Source organism: Ranitomeya imitator, chromosome 1, assembly GCF_032444005.1.
Source record: "Ranitomeya imitator isolate aRanImi1 chromosome 1, aRanImi1.pri, whole genome shotgun sequence".
NCBI classification, from domain to species: Eukaryota; Metazoa; Chordata; class Amphibia; order Anura; family Dendrobatidae; genus Ranitomeya; species Ranitomeya imitator.
This window is the reverse complement of record NC_091282.1, coordinates 1,212,134,750-1,212,152,613: the sequence shown is the minus strand read 5'-3', so window position 1 is coordinate 1,212,152,613 and position 17,864 is coordinate 1,212,134,750. Positions and strand designations below refer to the sequence as shown.

Below are 17,864 nucleotides of genomic sequence, written 5' to 3'. Positions count from 1 at the left end.
TGTGCACAGTATTCTAAGTGTGGTCGAACTAGTGACTTGTATAGAGGTAAAATTATGTTCTCCTCATGAGCATCTATGCCTCTTTTACTGCATCCCATTATTTTATTTGCCTTTGTAGCAGCTGCCTGACACTGGCCCCTGAATATGAGTTTGTCATTCACCCATACACACAGGTCTTTTTCATTGACGGTTTTGCCCAGAGTTTTAGAATTAAGCACATAATTATACATCTTATTACTTCTACCCAAGTGCATGACCTTACATTTATCCCCATTAAAGCTCATTTGCCATTTATCAGCCCAAGCTTCTAGTTTACATAAATCATCCTGTAATATAAAATTGTCCTCCTCTGTATTGATTACCCTGCAGAGTTTAGTGTCATCTGCAAATATTGAAATTCTACTCTGAATGCCCCCTACAAGGTCATTAATAAATATGTTAAAAAGAAGAGGGCCCAATACTGACCCCTGTGGTACCCCACTGCTAACCGCTACCCAGTCCGAGTGTGCTCCATTAATAACCACCCTTTGTTTCCTATCCCTGAGCCAGCTCTCAACCCACTTGCACATATTTTCCCCTATCCCCATTATTCTGATTTTATGTATCAACCTTTTGTGTGGCACCGTATCAAAAGCTTTTGAAAAGTCCATATACACTACATCCACTGGGTTCCCTTGGTCCAATCTGGAACTTACCTCTTCATAGAAACTGATCAAATTAGTCTGACATGAACGGTCCCTAGTAAACCCGTGCTGATACTGGGTCATGAGGTTCTTCCTCTTCAGATACTCCAGTATAGCGTCCCTTAGAATGCCCTCCAGGATTTTACCCACAGTAGAGGTTAAGCTTACTGGCCTATAATTTCCGAGTTCAGTTTTTGTTCCCTTTTTGAATATTGGCACCACATTTGCTATACGCCAGTCCTGTGGCACAGACCCTGTTATTATGGAGTCTTTAAAGATTAAATATAATGGTCTATCAATGACTGTACTTAATTCCTGCAGTACTCGGGGGATGTATTCCATCCGGGACCGGAGATTTGTCAATTTTAGTGATTTTTAGACGCCGCCGCACTTCCTGCTGGGTTAAGCAGGTGACATTTAATGGGGAATTTTTATCACTAGACATTTTGTCTGCCATGGGATTTTCTTTTGTAAATACTGATGAAAAAAAGTCATTTAGCATATTGGCTTTTTCCTCATCCTCATCCACCATCTCACCCAGACTATTTTTAAGGGGGCCAACACTATCATTTTTTAGTTTCTTACTATTTATGTAGTTAAAGAATATTTTAGGATTATTTTTACTCTCTCTGGCAATGAGTCTCTCTGTCTCAATCTTTGCTGCCTTGATTTGCTTTTTAAAGAATTTATTTAATTTTCTGTATTTATTTAATACCTCCTCACTACCTACTTCCTTTAATTCTCTATATTCTTTCTTTTTGTCACTTATTGCGCCCCTTACAGCTCTATTTAGCCACATTGGTTTCCTCCTATTTCTAGTATGTTTATTCCCATACGGTATATACTGTGCACAGGTCCTATCCAGGATGCTAATAAACGTCTCCCATTTTCTCTGTGTATTTTTGTGTCTCAGGATATCGTCCCAGTTAATTGCACCAAGATCCTCTCTCATCCGTTGGAAATTTGCCCTCCTGAAGTTTAGTGTCCATGTAACCCCTCTATTACACATCTTTTTAAAGGATACATGAAAACTTATTATTTTGTGATCGCTATTTCCCAAGTGACCACCAACCCTTATATTTGATATACGGTCTGGCCTGTTGGTTAATATTAGGTCTAGCAGTGCCCCCCTTCTTGTTGGGTCCTGAACCAGTTGTGAAAGGAAATTGTCTCTCATAGTTGTCAGACACCGATTACCTTTGCTGGAACTGCAGGTTTCTGTTCCCCAATCTATTTCAGGGTAGTTGAAGTCCCCCATAATAATGACTTCTCCTTGAGTCGCAGCTTCATCTATTTGCTTTACGAGGATATTCTCCATTGCTTCCATTATTTTTGGAGATTTATAACAAACCCCTATCAGTAATTTATTATTTTTTCCCCCTCCCCTTATCTCCACCCACAGGGATTCTACATTTTCATTAAATTCACCTATATTATTGCGCAGGATGGGTTTTAAGGACGATTTTACATACAGACACACCCCTAAAATGAATACCCTCCCCCCCAATTCCTAGTTTAAACACTCCTCCAACCTTCTAGCCATTCTCTCCCCCAGCACAGCTGCACCCTCCCCATTGAGCTGCAGCCCGTCCCTAGCGTAGAGCCTGTAGCCAACTGAGAAGTCGGCCCAGTTCTGCAGGAACCCAAACCCCTCTTTCCTACACCAATTCTTGAGCCACTTATTAACCTCCCTAATCTCCCGTTGCCTCTCTGGCGTGGCACGTGGTACCGGCAGTATTTCGGAAAATACCACGTTGGAGGTCCTTGCTTTCAGCTTGCAGCCTAATTCCTTGAAATCATCTTTAAGGACCTTCCACCTACCTCTAACTTTGTCATTAGTGCCAATGTGCACCATGACCGCTGGGTCCTCACCAGCCCCTCCCAATAATCTGTCCACCCGATCAGCGATGTGTCGGACTCGAGCGCCAGGTAGGCAGCACACCGTTCGACGATCCCTGTCTTTGTGACAGATTGCCCTATCTGTTCCCCTAATAATTGAGTCGCCCACTACCAGCACCTGTCTGGCCTGCCCTGCTCTCCTATTTCCCTCCTTACTGGAGCAGTCACTCCTCCGGCTTTCAGAGGATATGCCTGGCTGCAGCAGTGCTACCCCTGTACTGGCACCCCCCTCATCTGCCAACTTAGCAAACTTATTGGGGTGTTCCAGATCAGGACTAGCCTCCCTGGCACTCTTCCCTCTACCCCGCTTCCTAACTGTCACCCAGCTTGCTGCTTCACTGTCCTGCAGCTCCATCCCACCATCCCCCCCCTCATCTGTCCCATTGAGCGTCTGCTCCGTGAGCAGAAGACTCCTCTCCATATTGTCTATGGATCTCAGTGTTGCCAGCTGCACATTTAGAGTCAGAATCTGGGTTTCCAAATGCACTTTTCCTTCACGTAATGTTTCTTGGGCCTGGGCCACCTGTATCAACTGTTGGAACACTTTTCTCTGAGAAGTACAAGGGCTCCATCGATTTAGAAATGCATCTGGCGACTCACTGACCAGGATGTTCCCGAGTTCGTTCAACAAGTTCATTCCTAAGGTTACAGTGGGGCCATTACCAGGGTCTCTGGTGGTTAACACGACTCCTTTCCAGCCCACATATTTTGCCACACACAGTGATTTGCATTCAGACCACCCCTGCGACCGGGATGGGCAACTGATTGGCTGCCATTAGCATTGAGGTCGTATCGCCTCCGGGAAATGATGTCTGAAATTAATCTCGGGCATGGTGGTCACTTGGGAGCTGATATCGTTGACTAGGCAACGGTCAGCCCGGTCATCCATTTCAGTCCATACGAGAGGACTCAGAGAAACCAGACTTGTGGGACTTCCTTCTCTCATTGGCTGCTCAGGCTCCGGGTGGCATCCCCCAGCCATGGAGCCCACTAGTTTAACGGCCGACGGGCAAGTGGTCGACCCCGTTACGCGCATCCTTGGGCATAAAGTCCAGTGTCTCCGCACGTGAAATAAATCGGCTGTCTCTCTGCATGGGATTGTCTTGTTTCTTGGCCAGGTTCGGGGTCGGATCTTCCTCTGAAGTGGTTCAGGGTTGCTTGCTGCTTCTTCTTTAAGTCGCACCACATGGTTTGGATTTCGTTCCGGATTTCTCTCACCCAACCTGGTTCAGCTTCGGGGGAAACAGATACCTCCCCGCTCCGGACCTTCCCCGCCAAGGCTTTCGTCCCCTGCTCCTGCTCACGTGCGTGCGCCTCTGCCCCAACTTCCAGAAAAGTCATGCGCGGATTTACTCGCAAGCACTCCCGCAGGGCCTGTTTAAGCAGCACATCACCAACTGGTCTCTCAGGATGATGTCAGGAGGCCCTACACCCATATTGTCCCGCTTAGTGATTAGAGTGTGAATCTCCTGCACATTCATATATTGAGTCACGGACTCTCTCTCCCTTTGGATTCACCAAAGTCCGTGTGGGCCCCCGTGCATTTCTTCTAGGATTTGTAAGACTTTGGTGAAAGTGTCTCGCTCGTGCGGGGGCCAGAGCATGACGGAGCACCTAGCCTCTCAGTCCAGGACCATCATAGCAATCTCTGCCTGCATCGCGGGGTGTCATGGGGTGCATTCTCAACAAACCCTTAACACGCTGTGGACTGTATGAAAGGCAGAGAATGAATAAGGTCACTTGGACTATGAAGATAAGAGAATGACTGAGGTCACTGGGACTATGAACATCAGAGAAGGGCTGGGGTCACTGGAACTGTATGAAGGGCGTAGAAGGACTGGGGTCACTAGGACTGTATGAAGGTAAGAAAAGGACTGGGGTCACTAGGACTGTATGAATGTCAGAGAAGGACTGGGGTCACCAGGACTGTATGAATGTTAGAGAAGGACTGTGGTCATCAGGACTGTATGAAGGTCAGAGAAGGACTGGGGTCACCAGGACTGTATGAAGGTCAGAGAAGGACTGGGGTCATCAGGACTGTATGAAGGTCAGAGAAGGACTGGGGTCATCAGGACTGTATGAATGTTAGAGAAGGACTGGGGTCATCAGGACTGTATGAAGGTCAGAGAAGGACTGGGGTCACCTGGACTGTATGAAGGTCAGAGAAGGACTGGGGTCATCAGGACTGTATGAATGTCAGAGAAGGACTGGGGTCATCAGGACTGTATGAATGTCAGAGAAGGACTGTGGTCATCAGGACTGTATGAAGGTCAGAGAAGGACTGAGGTCATCAGGACTGTATGAATGTCAGAGAAGGACTGGGGTCATCAGGACTGTATGAATGTCAGAGAAGGACTGGGGTCATCAGGACTGTATGAAGGTCAGAGAAGGACTGGGGTCACCTGGACTGTATGAAGGTCAGAGAAGGACTGGGGTCATCAGGACTGTATGAATGTCAGAGAAGGACTGGGGTCATCAGGACTGTATGAATGTCAGAGAAGGACTGTGGTCATCAGGACTGTATGAAGGTCAGAGAAGGACTGAGGTCATCAGGACTGTATGAATGTCAGAGAAGGACTGGGGTCATCAGGACTGTATGAATGTCAGAGAAGGACTGGGGTCATCAGGACTGTATGAAGGTCAGAGAAGGACTGGGGTCATCAGGACTGTATGAAGGTCAGAGAAAGGAGAAACTAGACTGTTAAGTAGTGGTCAGGAGTCACTGGGACTCAGTAAATGACTGGAGACATGAAGACTATATGGACTGTGGATGTCCCTGCAGCTACTTGGACTTGCCTAGTGATTGCTCAGCACTGTGGACATGAATTTAAATGTGTTGATCCTGGAAATGATCCCTAAAAATTGTCATGCGCACAGGATTTTCCCGGTATGAGATCTGGCTTCATACAGGACAGAGGCACCCATCAGAATAATGACTGTCATTACGTCCAGCTCATCCACACATCATTGTCTCCTCCACACTTGTGTCATCTCCACGCATTCCTCACCCATCTGACCACAGAATGGTAAACCCGTGGGTAGATGTGACATACTGACCACTTTGTCGTAGCCCATGTATGGAATATTGCACTTGACGGAGGCGTCTTCGCTGTGCTTACAGTCCTCTTGTGTGATGTTCTTATAGTGACAGTCAAAGAGGGACTGCTCGTTCCCAGTACATTTGACCTCATTCATGTGCACGGGACCCATACCTGTCAGAGAAAAGGCACGGCCATTAGATGAAGTATTTATGTGACGATGCAATATGACAATGCAATGTCTCCGATACATATTGCTCCTTTTTGGCATAGGTCATACATTTGTATACGGTGTCCACACCCTCTGCACACGCTGTGCCTGGAATTCTAGGTCTCATCCCCAGAGGCTTCACCTCCACCACACTCATTCCCTCCGTACAATGGGGCACGCCACAATTGTTTTCAAGAAATGAGAGATAAACGGAGGTACAGTAGAGACCTCGTGCGCCTCCATGGCAGGTTACCACTGCTCTGCTATACAGCTGTGTCATGAGCGTGAGCATCTCAATGCACAGAAGTAAATGATGATTTACCGTCTCGGGAGACCTTGCTTTACATATGGAAGTGGGTTATTCTAGGGAAGGCTTTGTGCCCGCTACATGCACTGCCCCAGTTTAAGGTGCACCCCACCGAACTAGTGTGATACAAACGCCAGATCTGCTCATGGGCAGGAGAGCAATGTGGACCTTATTTCAGATGCCCTAAAGAAAGCAGAAGACGAAGTCTCCATGGATGTAGTCTGGGAAGCTCTCCACGTCCTGTCTCCAGGAGCTGCCTCTCTTCTGGGAAAGATTTTCTAGGGATAATTTCAGTAACAGATGTTTTTCCTTCTGTAAGAAGTCAGCAGACGTCATCCCTGAAGCGCTTTGGTCGGTCTATGTTTGGTATGCTGCTTCCTGAATATTCCTCACATTCACCGGTCACAGTTCACACCGGTCACAGTTCACACCGGTCTGTCTATTTTTGGTTTGTTTGTTTTGTATTTACACCTATCTGTTAATTTATCCTTTTTCTCTAATTGTCTGACCTGTCTCCCTGCAGCTCCTGCCTTCTGGGCTCACCTGGTATCTTTCATCTGCAATTATTATTATTATAATTATTATTATTATAATTATTGCGCCATTTATTCCATGGCACTTTACATGTGAGGAGGGGTGTACATACAGGGTTATAGATATAATTTACAGTGCACAAGTTTACGATGACAGACTGGTATAGAGGGGAGAGGACCCTGTCCTTGCGGACTTACATTCTACGGGATAATGGGGAAGAGACAGAAGGCTGGGGATGTGGCAGCTCTGGTGGTGGTGAGGCGGCAGCACTGGTGGTTGGTGAGGCGGCAGCTCTGGTGGTGGTGAGGCGGCAGCTCTGGTGGTGGTGAGGCGGCAGCTCGGGTGGTTGGTGAGGCGGCAGAATGATTATTGGAGGATGTAGGCTTTCCTGAAGAGATGGGTTTTCAGGTTCTGTCTGAAGGATCCGAGGGTGGTGGACAATCGGACGTGTTGAAGCATGGAATTCCAGAGGATGGGGGATATTCGGGAGAAATCTTGGAGGCGGTTGTGTGAGGAACAAATAAGTCCAGAGGAGAGTAGGAGGTCTTGGGAGGATCGAAGATTGCGTGAGGGAAGATAGTGGGACATTAGTTCAGAGATATAGGGAAGGGACAGGTTGTGGATGGCTTTGTAGATCAGTGTTAGTAGTTTAAACTGGATTCGTTGGGGAATTGGGAGCCAGTGGAGGGATTTGCAGAGGGGAGAAGCAGGGGAGTAGCGAGGAGAGAGGTGGATTAGCCGGGCGGCAGAATTGAGAACAGACTGGAGTAGTGCAAGGGAGTTAGCGGGGAGGCCACAGAGGAGGATGTTGCAGTAATCGAGGCGGGAGATGATGAGGGCATTCACAAGAGTTTTAGTAGATTGTGGGCTGAGGAAGGAATGGATTCTGGCAATATTTTTGAGTTGGAGGAGACAGGAGGTGGCAAGAGTTTGGAAGTGCGGATTGAAGGACAGGGCAGAGTCGAGAGTTACCTCGAGGCAGCGGATATAAGGTGCAGGAGAGAGCGTGATGCCGTTTACCATAATAGATAGATCAGGTAAGGGGGATACGCGAGATGGGGGAAAGATGATGAGTTCGGTTTTGTCTACATTGAGTTTTAGGAAGCGAGAGTTGAAGGAGGATATGGCCGATAGACACTCCGGGATTCTGGACAGCATTTATGTGGCTATCAGATTGGAGGTCAACCTACTTACCTGTGTGCCTCTATGTTCATTCAAACTGGGATCTAACATCTCATCATCATTATCCTCTGTGTTATCACATTCCTTGCCCTTGGAGTCACCGTCCTCCTCTTCCTGCCCTGACAGCACAGTACTGTCCACATGAGCCTCAGCTATCTGAGTCTCATCAGGATTGACCCCTCAAGGAGTTAACATCTAATGACGAGGGTCAGGATGCTGTTCGGACACTACTTCATCCTGCCCCGGATCAAAGCTAAAAATATTTTGGGCATCGGTGCAGATTTCCTCCTCTTGACTCTGAAGCTTTTGAGTACACTTCTGATGAACATGGCATAATATGTGTAAACAACTCTTCGGACTTACCCATCTGTGGTTCCGTACAGTGAGTTGTATGGTTGGACAGTTGGGATGCGGGGAGAAGCAAGGGGAATTTGGGTGCCACAATTGTGGACTGTACTGGGTGTGATGTTGAGATGGAGGAAGAGGAGGAGAGACCACTTGAAGCTGAGCTTGCCATTCACTCGAGCACATGCTCTTTCTGGACATCATTGACAAGGTGTACCCCTGTGCATCTGTCAAAGAAAGATAGTCTGTCCAGTAACAGAAGTTGTCAGTTGTCTTTGCATAGGATGTGATGTTGGTTCACTAGGGCTTTCACAAACATTACCACCTACCCCACGTACAACTTGAACACCAAGCGTAATTCCCCTTCCACCACGGACTTGCTTTTTCCCAGTCATGTTGCTCAGATAGTCTGGTAAGAGCACAGTATTAGCAACAAAAAATAGATTTTAAACTCTGCACCACCTCTGCAAACAGCTGAATTTCAGAGACAGAAATTTCAAAGTTGAAATATGGCGTGCTGTATCATGTTAGTCACAGGAGAAAGAATTGTTTGAGTGTGGATGAGGCCTGTATGACAAAGAAGTGATGCTACAAAGAATTTGAAAGTTTGACACTAGGAACAGAAAAAGTTTTTGTGGCTTCTGGATCAGGCCTCTATAACACACTAGATGCTACAAACTATTTGAAAGTCAGGTCCCCTACTGTATGACATTAGGAACAGAAGGATTTTTTGTGGCCTCTGGACCAGGCCTCTACAGCTTAATTTCAACCCAACAAAATGACAAAGTATAGTACAGCGGGTTGTCTAACTTTTTGCAACTGAAAAATTATTATTTTATTTAATGTGCTTTATGTCGGCAGACAGTTTCATATCCCCACAGCACTAAATGACAGGGTGGGATACAGCACACTGTTTCAAATTTAGGTAGTGAAAAAATATTATTTAGAATGCTGTACTCGTGCATGGAGCACAATAGAAGCAGTGCACAACACACTTGTAGGATATGTGCCCTGCCAGCTTTGTCTGTGCACCTCAGTAATGGCCAAAAAAAGTGCTGGAAGGTAAATTTAACAGCCACACTGAACAGTATTTAGCTAACTAGCTAAAGTCTTCCTGCTAACAGTGTCAGCGTCAGGAGCAGCCTCTCTGCACTGTATCAGTGTCAAAATAGCGCTACAACAAGATGTCCGCTATTTACTGTATATGAAGAAGGTCATGTGATTTCAGCAGCCAACGATACAAGCCGTTGTGGCTAGTCGCAATGTGCACACATAAAGTTAGGGGAAAAAAAGGACTGTTTACAAGAAGGCAGCGCCTCTGAGCTCTGCAAACCCCCTCGCCTCATCAGCCACGTGTGAAACACTCATGATACACCACCATTATCGTTGCTAAAGTGCTGAAAATATTTTTGTGGCAACGCAAATATTTTCCCACACTTTTACCGTTTTTTTCTGATTTTATAAAATTTTGCTCGTGTTTCCGATCACGAATCCAAATGTGCCATATTCGTTTGACGATCGTTTTCCCAAAAAATTCACTCATCACTACCATGAATCTCCAGATCTTTGCAAAGGCGCTCTACCAGCCTTAGGATGAGAAACGTGGTATGCAGCATGGTGATGAATGATCTGGGACATTCTGCTTCATCCTGTGTATCACTTTCAGAATGGAGGCACCACCACTACTTATCTGGAAACCACTCACCTTGACCCATGCGAGCACCAGTCAAGGCTTCCTTGGCACTTCCAAAGCCCAGCTCTCTACAAATCACACTGGCTGCCTGCAGGTCCCAGCGGTCATCGCACACAGTGCCCCACTGACCATTCTTCAAAACCTCAACACGACCCTCACCAGGGCGAGAACCTCCTTTCAGTCGGATGATTTCCTGTAGGACAGAGAAGAATAGGACAGTGAGGGCACACGGTGCAGCACTGAGAGCGCCCAGTGACTCCTTACAATTGCTGACCTCCCGATGTGCCTCCTGCACAACTTTCTTCTTCTTCATTGCCATATGTCCTGTGTTTTGAGCTGCAAATGCCGAGCCGAGAGTGCAGCTTATGACCACTGGGCCCCCGTCCTGGCACGCTGCAGAGTTGTTCACCTTATAGACTTCAAAAGGGCACAGAGACAAGTGAACCTCGGTGCCCAAGCACTTCACTGAGTGCAAGCGGAACGACGGCTTCTGTCTGTCCAGATAAAGCCTGCGGGAGAGGAACAGAAAGACTAATGATCAATCTGAGCACCAGGGACCAGCGCAGCCCAACCAGGACAACATGGCACTCAGGAAACTTGCATACTTGCTTTCCTTGCATCAGTATTGTAAGGAGAAACCAGAAATGCACATCCGCTGTATTTCGGAGCCAGTCTCACAAGTACTGAAGTGAAGTACCAACCAAAAAAAGAAGGATGAGCAAAATCTAATCTAAAGTCAAATGCAGCTGTGAGTAAAGACAAAGCCATCACCCAGCTCAGGACTCGCAGGACTCGGTATTCAATAGGTTTCCTTCCATACAATTGTGAAATCATTCACAAAGTGATCCTACCGTCTCAGACTGATGGATCGGGGGAACAGTGATTGACTCACTTGTCTCCATTTGTGAAGAGTGTGATTAATCACTGAAGATCTCACAAGACAATTTGAGACAGAGTAAAGAAGCCTTGAAGCCCCGCGAGTTTATGCTCACCTGCCTTCTGCCATACATGAGTATGAAAAAGCAGAAACACTCAGAGAAGTTACAAGGACTGCTGGAAATAAGGGTTAAAAAGAAAAAACATATGAAGGCGTCTCAAACCCCAACTAGAACTAATGAAGAAACAATGCTAAAAAGAGTGAAATCTATCTGAGGTCTTCTCAGTCCCTTGTAGAGACAGAGCCATTGTATGAGTGCTCAGAATACTCACCAGAACGGGAATGCAAAAATCCTCAACCCCACAAATCAAAAAGATGTCTTCATAAATGAGAAGTACTGGAGAAATAAGGTTAAAAAAGAATGTACTAAAGCATAATGGATATACTGGAAGGACAGAGAAAGACTAAACTGGAAACTGGAACTGGAAGAGAGGAACACGGCAATACTGTAAGAGTAGAGAAGGACAATGCTGAAAGAGCTGGGAAGGACGATGCTGGAAGATCAGAGAAGGACAATGCAGAAGTGCTGAGAAGGACAATGCTGGAAGATCAGAGATGGACAATGCTGGAAGGACAGAGAAGGACAATGCTGGAAGAACAGAGAAGGACAATGCAGAAAGAACTGAGAAGGACAATGCTGGAAGAACAGAGAAGGACAATGCTGGAAGAGCAGGGAAGGACAATGCTGGAAGAACAGAGAAGGACAATGCAGAAACAACTGAGAAGGACAATGCTGGAAGATCAGAGAAGGACAATGCTGGAAGAGCAGAGAAGGACAATGCTGGAAGAACAGAGAAGGACAATACAGAAGAACAGAGAAGGACAATGCTGGAAGAGCAGAGAAGGACAATGCTGGAAGAACAGAGAAGGACAATACAGAAGAACAGGGAAGGACAACGCTGGAAGAACAGAGAAGGACAATGCAGAAAGAACTGAGAAGGACAATGCTGGAAGAACAGAGAAGGACAATACTGGAAGAGCAGAGAAGGACAATGCTGGAAGAACAGAGAAGGACAATACAGAAGAACAGAGAAGGACAATGCTGGAAGAGCAGAGAAGGACAATGCTGGAAGAACAGAGAAGGACAATACAGAAGAACAGAGAAGGACAATGCTGGAAGAGCAGAGAAGGACAATGCTGGAAGAACAGAGAAGGACAATACAGAAGAACAGGGAAGGACAATGCTGGAAGAACAGAGAAGGACAATGCAGAAAGAACTGAGAAGGACAATGCTGGAAGAACAGAGAAGGACAATACTGGAAGAGCAGAGAAGGACAATGCTGGAAGAACAGAGAAGGACAATACAGAAGAACAGAGAAGGACAATGCTGGAAGAGCAGAGAAGGACAATGCTGGAAGAACAGAGAAGGACAATACAGAAGAACAGGGAAGGACAATGCTGGAAGAACAGAGAAGGACAATGCAGAAAGAACAGAGAAGGACAATGCTGGAAGAACAGAGAAGGACAATGCTGGAAGAGCAGAGAAGGACAATACTGGAAGAACAGAGAAGGACAATGCTGGAAGAGCAGAGAAGGACAATGCTGGAAGAGCAGAGAAGGACAATGCTGGAAGATCAGAGAAGGACAATGCTGGAAGAGCAGAGAAGGACAATGCTGGAAGAACAGAGAAGGACAATGCTGGAAGAGCAGAGAAGGACAATGCTGGAAGAGCAGAGAAGGACAATACAGTAGAGCTGAGAAGGACAATGCTGGAAGAACAGAGAAGGACAATGCTGGAAGATCAGAGAAGGACAACACAGAAGAGCTGAGAAGGACAATGCTGGAAGAACAGAGAAGGACAATGCTGGAAGAACAGAGAAGGACAATGCTGGAAGAACAGAGAAGGACAATGCTGGAAGAACAGGGAAGGACAATGCAGAAGAGCTGAGAAGGACAATGCTGGAAGAACAGAGAAGGACAATGCTGGAAGAACAGAGAAGGACAATGCTGAAAGAGCAGGGAAGGACAATGCTGGAAGAACAGAAAAGGACAATACAGAAGAGCTGAGAAGGACAATGCTGGAAGAACAGAGAAGGACAATGCTGGAAGAACAGAGAAGGACAATGCTGAAAGAGCAGGGAAGGACAATGCTGGAAGAACAGAGAAGGACAATACAGAAGAGCTGAGAAGGACAATGCTGGAAGAACAGAGAAGGACAATGCTGGAAGAACAGAGAAGGACAATGCTGGAAGAACAGAGAAGGACAATGCTGGAAGAACAGAGAAGGACAATGCTGAAAGAGCAGGGAAGGACAATGCTGGAAGAACAGAGAAGGACAATACAGAAGAGCTGAGAAGGACAATGCTGGAAGAACAGAGAAGGACAATGCTGGAAGAGCTGAGAAGGACAATACGGAAGAGTAGAGAAGGACAATACTGGAAGAACAGAGAAGGACAATGCTGGAAGAACAGAGAAGGACAATGCTGGAAGAGCAGAGAAGGACAATGCTGGAAGAGCAGAGAAGGACAATAATGGAAGAACAGAGAAGGACAATGCTGGAAGAGCAGAGAAGGACAATGCTGGAAGAGCAGAGAAGGACAATACTGGAAGAACAGAGAAGGACAATGCAGAAAAAACTGAGAAGGACAATGCTGGAAGATCAGAGAAGGACAATGCTGAAAGAGTAGAGAAGGACGATGCTGGAAGAACAGAGAAGGACGATGCTGGAAGAGCAGAGAAGGACAATACTGGAAGAACAGAGAAGGACAATACAGAAGAGCTGAGAAGGACAATGCTGGAAGAACAGAGAAGGACAATGCTGGAAGAACAGAGAAGGACAATGCTGGAAGAGCAGAGAAGGACAATACAGTAGAGCTGAGAAGGACAATGCTGGAAGAACAGAGAAGGACAATGCTGGAAGAACAGAGAAGGACAATGCTGGAAGAACAGGGAAGGACAATGCAGAAGAGCTGAGAAGGACAATGCTGGAAGAACAGAGAAGGACAATGCTGGAAGAACAGAGAAGGACAATGCTGAAAGAGCAGGGAAGGACAATGCTGGAAGAACAGAAAAGGACAATACAGAAGAGCTGAGAAGGACAATGCTGGAAGAACAGGGAAGGACAATGCTGGAAGAACAGAGAAGGACAATGCTGAAAGAGCAGGGAAGGACAATGCTGGAAGAACAGAGAAGGACAATACAGAAGAGCTGAGAAGGACAATGCTGGAAGAACAGAGAAGGACAATGCTGGAAGAACAGAGAAGGACAATGCTGGAAGAACAGAGAAGGACAATGCTGGAAGAACAGAGAAGGACAATGCTGAAAGAGCAGGGAAGGACAATGCTGGAAGAACAGAGAAGGACAATACAGAAGAGCTGAGAAGGACAATGCTGGAAAAACAGAGAAGGACAATGCTGGAAGAGCTGAGAAGGACAATACGGAAGAGTAGAGAAGGACAATACTGGAAGAACAGAGAAGGACAATGCTGGAAGAGCTGAGAAGGACAATGCTGGAAGAACAGAGAAGGACAATGCTGGAAGAACAGAGAAGGACAATGCTGGAAGAGCAGAGAAGGACAATGCTGGAAGAGCAGAGAAGGACAATGCTGGAAGAGCAGAGAAGGACAATGCTGGAAGAGCAGAGAAGGACAATACTGGAAGAACAGAGAAGGACAATGCAGAAAAAACTGAGAAGGACAATGCTGGAAGATCAGAGAAGGACAATGCTGAAAGAGCAGAGAAGGACGATGCTGGAAGAACAGAGAAGGACGATGCTGGAAGAGCAGAGAAGGACAATACTGGAAGACCAGAGAAGGACAATGCAGAAAGAACTGAGAAGGACAATGCTGGAAGATCAGAGAAGGACAATGCTGGAAGAGCAAAGAAGGACAATACTGGAAGAACAGAGAAGGACAATGCTGGAAGAGCAGAGAAGGACAATACTGGAAGAACAGAGAAGGACAATGCAGAAAGAACTGAGAAGGACAATGCTGGAAGATCAGAGAAGGACAATGCTGGAAGAGCAGAGAAGGACAATACTGGAAGAACAGAGAAGGACAATGCTGGAAGAGCAGAGAAGGACAATGCTGGAAGAACAGAGAAGGACAATACAGAAGAGCTGAGAAGGACAATGCTGGAAGAACAGAGAAGGAAAATACTGGAAGAACAGAGAAGGACAATACTGGAAGAACAGAGAAGGACAATGCTGGAAGAGCAGAGAAGGACAATGCTGGAAGAACAGAGAAGGACAATGCTGGAAGAACAGAGAAGGACAATGCTGGAAGAACAGGGAAGGACAATGCAGAAGAGCTGAGAAGGACAATGCTGGAAGAACAGAGAAGGACAATGCTGGAAGAACAGAGAAGGACAATGCTGAAAGAGCAGGGAAGGACAATGCTGGAAGAACAGAAAAGGACAATACAGAAGAGCTGAGAAGGACAATGCTGGAAGAACAGAGAAGGACAATGCTGGAAGAACAGAGAAGGACAATGCTGAAAGAGCAGGGAAGGACAATGCTGGAAGAACAGAGAAGGACAATACAGAAGAGCTGAGAAGGACAATGCTGGAAGAACAGAGAAGGACAATGCTGGAAGAACAGAGAAGGACAATGCTGAAAGAACAGAGAAGGACAATGCTGGAAGAACAGAGAAGGACAATGCTGAAAGAGCAGGGAAGGACAATGCTGGAAGAACAGAGAAGGACAATACAAAAGAGCTGAGAAGGACAATGCTGGAAGAACAGAGAAGGACAATGCTGGAAGAGCTGAGAAGGACAATACGGAAGAGTAGAGAAGGACAATACTGGAAGAACAGAGAAGGACAATGCTGGAAGAGCTGAGAAGGACAATGCTGGAAGAACAGAGAAGGACAATGCTGGAAGAACAGAGAAGGACAATGCTGGAAGAGCAGAGAAGGACAATGCTGGAAGAGCAGAGAAGGACAATAATGGAAGAACAGAGAAGGACAATGCTGGAAGAGCAGAGAAGGACAATGCTGGAAGAGCAGAGAAGGACAATACTGGAAGAACAGAGAAGGACAATGCAGAAAAAACTGAGAAGGACAATGCTGGAAGATCAGAGAAGGACAATGCTGAAAGAGCAGAGAAGGACGATGCTGGAAGAACAGAGAAGGACGATGCTGGAAGAGCAGAGAAGGACAATACTGGAAGAACAGAGAAGGACAATGCTGGAAGATCAGAGAAGGACAATGCTGAAAGAGCAGAGAAGGACGATGCTGGAAGAACAGAGAAGGACGATGCTGGAAGAGCAGAGAAGGACAATACTGGAAGAACAGAGAAGGACAATGCAGAAAAAACTGAGAAGGACAATGCTGGAAGATCAGAGAAGGACAATGCTGAAAGAGCAGAGAAGGACGATGCTGGAAGAACAGAGAAGGACGATGCTGGAAGAGCAGAGAAGGACAATGCTGGAAGAACAGAGAAGGACAATGCTGGAAGATCAGAGAAGGACAACACAGAAGAGCTGAGAAGGACAATGCTGGAAGAACAGAGAAGGACAATGCTGGAAGATCAGAGAAGGACAACACAGAAGAGCTGAGAAGGACAATGCTGGAAGAACAGAGAAGGACAATGCTGGAAGAACAGAGAAGGACAATGCTGGAAGAACAGAGAAGGACAATGCTGGAAGAACAGGGAAGGACAATGCAGAAGAGCTGAGAAGGACAATGCTGGAAGAACAGAGAAGGACAATGCTGGAAGAACAGAGAAGGACAATGCTGAAAGAGCAGGGAAGGACAATGCTGGAAGAACAGAAAAGGACAATACAGAAGAGCTGAGAAGGACAATGCTGGAAGAACAGAGAAGGACAATGCTGGAAGAACAGAGAAGGACAATGCTGAAAGAGCAGGGAAGGACAATGCTGGAAGAACAGAGAAGGACAATACAGAAGAGCTGAGAAGGACAATGCTGGAAGAACAGAGAAGGACAATGCTGGAAGAACAGAGAAGGACAATGCTGGAAGAACAGAGAAGGACAATGCTGGAAGAACAGAGAAGGACAATGCTGAAAGAGCAGGGAAGGACAATCCTGGAAGAACAGAGAAGGACAATACAGAAGAGCTGAGAAGGACAATGCTGGAAGAACAGAGAAGGACAATGCTGGAAGAGCTGAGAAGGACAATACGGAAGAGTAGAGAAGGACAATACTGGAAGAACAGAGAAGGACAATGCTGGAAGAGCTGAGAAGGACAATGCTGGAAGAACAGAGAAGGACAATGCTGGAAGAACAGAGAAGGACAATGCTGGAAGAGCAGAGAAGGACAATGCTGGAAGAGCAGAGAAGGACAATAATGGAAGAACAGAGAAGGACAATGCTGGAAGAGCAGAGAAGGACAATGCTGGAAGAGCAGAGAAGGACAATACTGGAAGAACAGAGAAGGACAATGCAGAAAAAACTGAGAAGGACAATGCTGGAAGATCAGAGAAGGACAATGCTGAAAGAGCAGAGAAGGACGATGCTGGAAGAACAGAGAAGGACGATGCTGGAAGAGCAGAGAAGGACAATACTGGAAGAACAGAGAAGGACAATGCAGAAAGAACTGAGAAGGACAATGCTGGAAGATCAGAGAAGGACAATGCTGGAAGAGCAAAGAAGGACAATACTGGAAGAACAGAGAAGGACAATGCTGGAAGATCAGAGAAGGACAATGCTGGAAGAGCAGAGAAGGACAATGCTGGAAGAGCAGAGAAGGACAATACTGGAAGAACAGAGAAGGACAATGCAGAAAGAACTGAGAAGGACAATGCTGGAAGATCAGAGAAGGACAATGCTGGAAGAGCAGAGAAGGACAATACTGGAAGAACAGAGAAGGACAATGCTGGAAGAGCAGAGAAGGACAATACTGGAAGAACAGAGAAGGACAATGCAGAAAGAAGTGAGAAGGACGATGCTGGAAGATCAGAGAAGGGCAATGCTGGAAGAGCAGAGAAGGACAATACTGGAAGAACAGAGAAGGACAATGCTGGAAGAGCAGAGAAGGACAATGCTGGAAGAACAGAGAAGGACAATACAGAAGAGCTGAGAAGGACAATGCTGGAAGAACAGAGAAGGAAAATACTGGAAGAACAGAGAAGGACAATAC

The 17,864-nt window shown here is 46.3% G+C and overlaps 1 protein-coding gene across 7 annotated transcripts in view; it reads right to left on the bottom strand.

The window, feature by feature from the left end:
• LOXL3 (lysyl oxidase like 3) overlaps positions 1 to 17,864 on the bottom strand; it is a 211,583-nt gene that overhangs the window by 40,220 nt on the left and 153,499 nt on the right. For all 7 annotated transcript variants that reach the window (XM_069744978.1, XM_069744980.1, XM_069744981.1 and 4 more), the window contains 3 exons: positions 10,167 to 10,401; positions 9,905 to 10,085; positions 5,640 to 5,794 (listed from right to left, as the gene is read on the bottom strand). In XM_069744978.1, coding sequence (XP_069601079.1) covers positions 5,640 to 5,794; positions 9,905 to 10,085; positions 10,167 to 10,401 — 571 coding nt within the window. The remainder of the gene's footprint in view (positions 1 to 5,639; positions 5,795 to 9,904; positions 10,086 to 10,166; positions 10,402 to 17,864) is intronic.